The sequence below is a fragment of the Arachis hypogaea genome, chromosome 17, assembly GCF_003086295.3.
Source record: "Arachis hypogaea cultivar Tifrunner chromosome 17, arahy.Tifrunner.gnm2.J5K5, whole genome shotgun sequence".
NCBI classification, from domain to species: Eukaryota; Viridiplantae; Streptophyta; class Magnoliopsida; order Fabales; family Fabaceae; genus Arachis; species Arachis hypogaea.
In genome coordinates, this window is record NC_092052.1 from 10194481 (window position 1) to 10197522 (window position 3042).

The 3042-nt window shown below is 34.6% G+C and overlaps 1 protein-coding gene across 1 annotated transcript; it reads left to right on the forward strand.

The window, feature by feature from the left end:
• Positions 1–1689: 1689 nt before the first annotated feature.
• On the forward strand, positions 1690–2766 carry LOC112762762 (zinc finger BED domain-containing protein RICESLEEPER 2-like). The gene has a single exon (XM_025808606.1). It carries the CDS (start codon positions 1690–1692, stop codon positions 2764–2766), a length of 1077 nt encoding a protein of 358 aa, XP_025664391.1.
• The last annotated feature ends 276 nt before the right edge of the window (positions 2767–3042 follow it).

Here is a 3042-nt window from a genome sequence, read left to right on the forward strand (position 1 = left end):
ATTTTTTATCCATTCCTTTTAATATGCTTTCATTTTTAAATATAAATAGGTATTAATCCTTATTGATTAGGTCAGCTATTAGAACATGATTAGGTCAGCTATTAGATTTTAATCCTTATAGGAACAATACAGGTTGCTTCTGTTTTGCTTAATAATGATATACTTTGGATGTGCTTCTAGCAATTGTTTTAGGAAGGATCAGTATTTGTATGCTTAAATCAGTTACTTTGTTGTAATTAAAAGTTCTAATACAAAGTAAAGATAAAACAATTTCCTATTCTTTTATCTTTTTTTATGCGATCATTCTCAATAATTAGTTATATATAAAATCATTTGGTAGTGCATTCTAATAAGTGAAGATAAAACAAAGTGAAGATTAGAATGTACTAATAAGTAATAACTGCATTGTCATCATTTGGTAGTGCATTCTAATATAATAGCTAAACTAATAAGTAGTACAACATCCATATGGTTTATCTCCTTTGGTAGGAAAGTAACCAGAGTTGCATGTCATCATTTGGTAGTGCATTCTAATATAATAGCTAAACTAAGCCTTGTATTCAGTGGGATCAACTATGTAGATAGCACGATGCCGTTGTACTTTGTTGTACTTTGTATAAAATTATATTTGTGTTTACCTAGTTATATTTAAAAGGAAATGAAAGCAAATCCAGTTTAATAACAAAAAATATAAACAAAAAATATAAAAAGGAAATGGAAGAGGGTCATTAATGTATATGTTATCCATTAGGCATTAGCACATATATTGTTTATATTGTGAACATCAACATTTTGAACACCCTTGGAATCAGTTTCAAAGTATATGTATATATTGTTTGAACTTGGCTTTGTGCTTGATAACTTTTCTTTGTTGAAGTATTTAATAATTAGATTTTATGGCTTCTTATTCAGAATGAGGTAGCCGATCGTGATGTTCCCATGTCAGAGTCTGCAGAGCATTCGGCTTCTACATTACCTCCTCTCCCAACCACATCATCTGAACGCAAAAATCGATCAACAGTTTGGGACCACTTCAAGAGAACATCTGATAATGAAAATAAGGCTCAATGTCAACACTGTTTGAAAGTGATCAAGTGCGGAAATGGAACAAGTGCAATGAGATCACATTTAAAGATTTGCATAAGCAATCCCGGTTCAGATAGAGGCAAACGACAGAAAACAGGCACATCGCCTAGCCCAGAAGCACAAGTGGGTAGGTTTGATGCAGAATATGCCCGGGAAAAATTGATATCAATGTTTGTTCGCGAGGAGCTTCCTTTTCGATTTGTAGAAAGTCAAGGTTTTAAAGAATATTCGGCGACTCTACAACCAGGATTCAACACTCTTTCACGTATTACATTGGCACGTGACATCTTGATGCTCTATGAAACAAAGAAGGTTTAACTTCAAAAATACTTTTCCAAATACGGAGGAAGAGTTTGTCTTACAACTGATAACTGGAGTTCGTGTCAGAATATGGCGTATATGTGTTTGACTGTTCATTTCATTGATATGGATTGGAAGTTGCAAAAGAAAATACTAAATTTTTGCCAATTCACCGGCCACACGGGAGAGATTATGGCTCAAAATGTTGAAGCTTGCTTGAATAGCTGAAAGTTGAACAAGATCTTGAGTTTGACAGTTGATAATGCATCGTCTAACGTTGTAGGAGTTATGTATTTAAAAAGAATGCTGATTTCTTGGAAGAGTTCAGTTTTGAATGGAGAGTATCTCCATATGCGGTGTGGAGCACATATTTTAAACCTGATTGTGAAGGATGGATTGAAGGAGATTGATGATTCGGTCGCCAAAATTCGGGATGCTGTGAAGTATGTTAGATCCTCAAATTCAAGATTAACTAGGTTCAAGGCATGTATTGCACAAGAGAATATTCCACATAAGAGTCTTGTTTGCATAGATGTTGAAACGCGATGGAACTCTACATACTTAATGTTAGTAGCAGCCTTAAAGCATCAGAAGGCATTTGAGCTATTAGAGATGCAAGACAAAAAATTTGTTGAAGAATTAAACAAGGGAAGAGGGGTACCTTCAATTCAAGATTGGGATTATGCTAAGTCCGTCTTACCATTTTTAGAGATGTTTTACGATGCTACACTTCGCATCTCTGGATCCTCTTATGTCACCAGTAACTTGTACATGAAAGAAGTGTTTGCTCTTGGAAGGAGGATTCAACAATATCGTGATGATGATGATTTGAGCATAAGTCTTATGGCAAGTAAGATGAAAGCAAAATACAACAAGTATTGGGGAAATGCAAAAACTATTAACATGTTGTTGTTAATTGCTGTAGTTCTAGATCCTTGCCATAAGTTGGATTATGTTGAATGGTGCCTAGTTAATTCTTTTGGTGCGGAAGTGGGCGGTGAATTGAAGACAAAGTTGTCTTCTTGTCTTCATTCACTTTATAATTTATATCAAGGTGCAGAAGAAGGAAACCAAGATGATACCCTCTCCCAACCGAGTGCAAGTGATAAAGCCAAAGACATTTATGATATGGGGTTATATCGCCGATCAACCGGTCACAAATCCAATCTTAAATCTGAGCTTGATCGTTATTTGAATGAAGACTGTGAGCCAGATGATAAGCCTTTGGATATTCTAGGATGGTGGAAGGTTAACTCGAATCGGTTTTTCATCCTAGCAAATATGGCACGGGACATATTGGCTATACCAGTTTCAACAGTGGCTTCTGAGTTTGCTTTTAGTATGGGGGAAGAATCATTGATCAATATCGTAGCTCATTGACTCCTAAGATGGTAGAAGCTCTTGTATGTACCGAAGATTGGCTTAAAGGAGACTTTTTCTCTTGTCTTGCACCTGAGAATTTCGAAGAGCTTGAAAAGGTCGAGCAAGGTAAATTGAATATTAAATGTTTCTTAAATATATCATATGATTTACTTAGAAAATGTTTTAGTTTAACTTATAATTATAATTTTTTAAAATTTATAATTATAATTTTTTTTGTGTGCAGATTTGATTTTATCAGAGGACATTACTTGTTCAATGGGTCCAGGTTCAATT

Coding starts and splice junctions, on each gene's coding strand:
- LOC112762762 (XM_025808606.1), top strand. CDS start 1,690: ATGCTGATTTCTTGGAAGAGTTCAGTTTTGAATGGAGAGTATCTCCAT.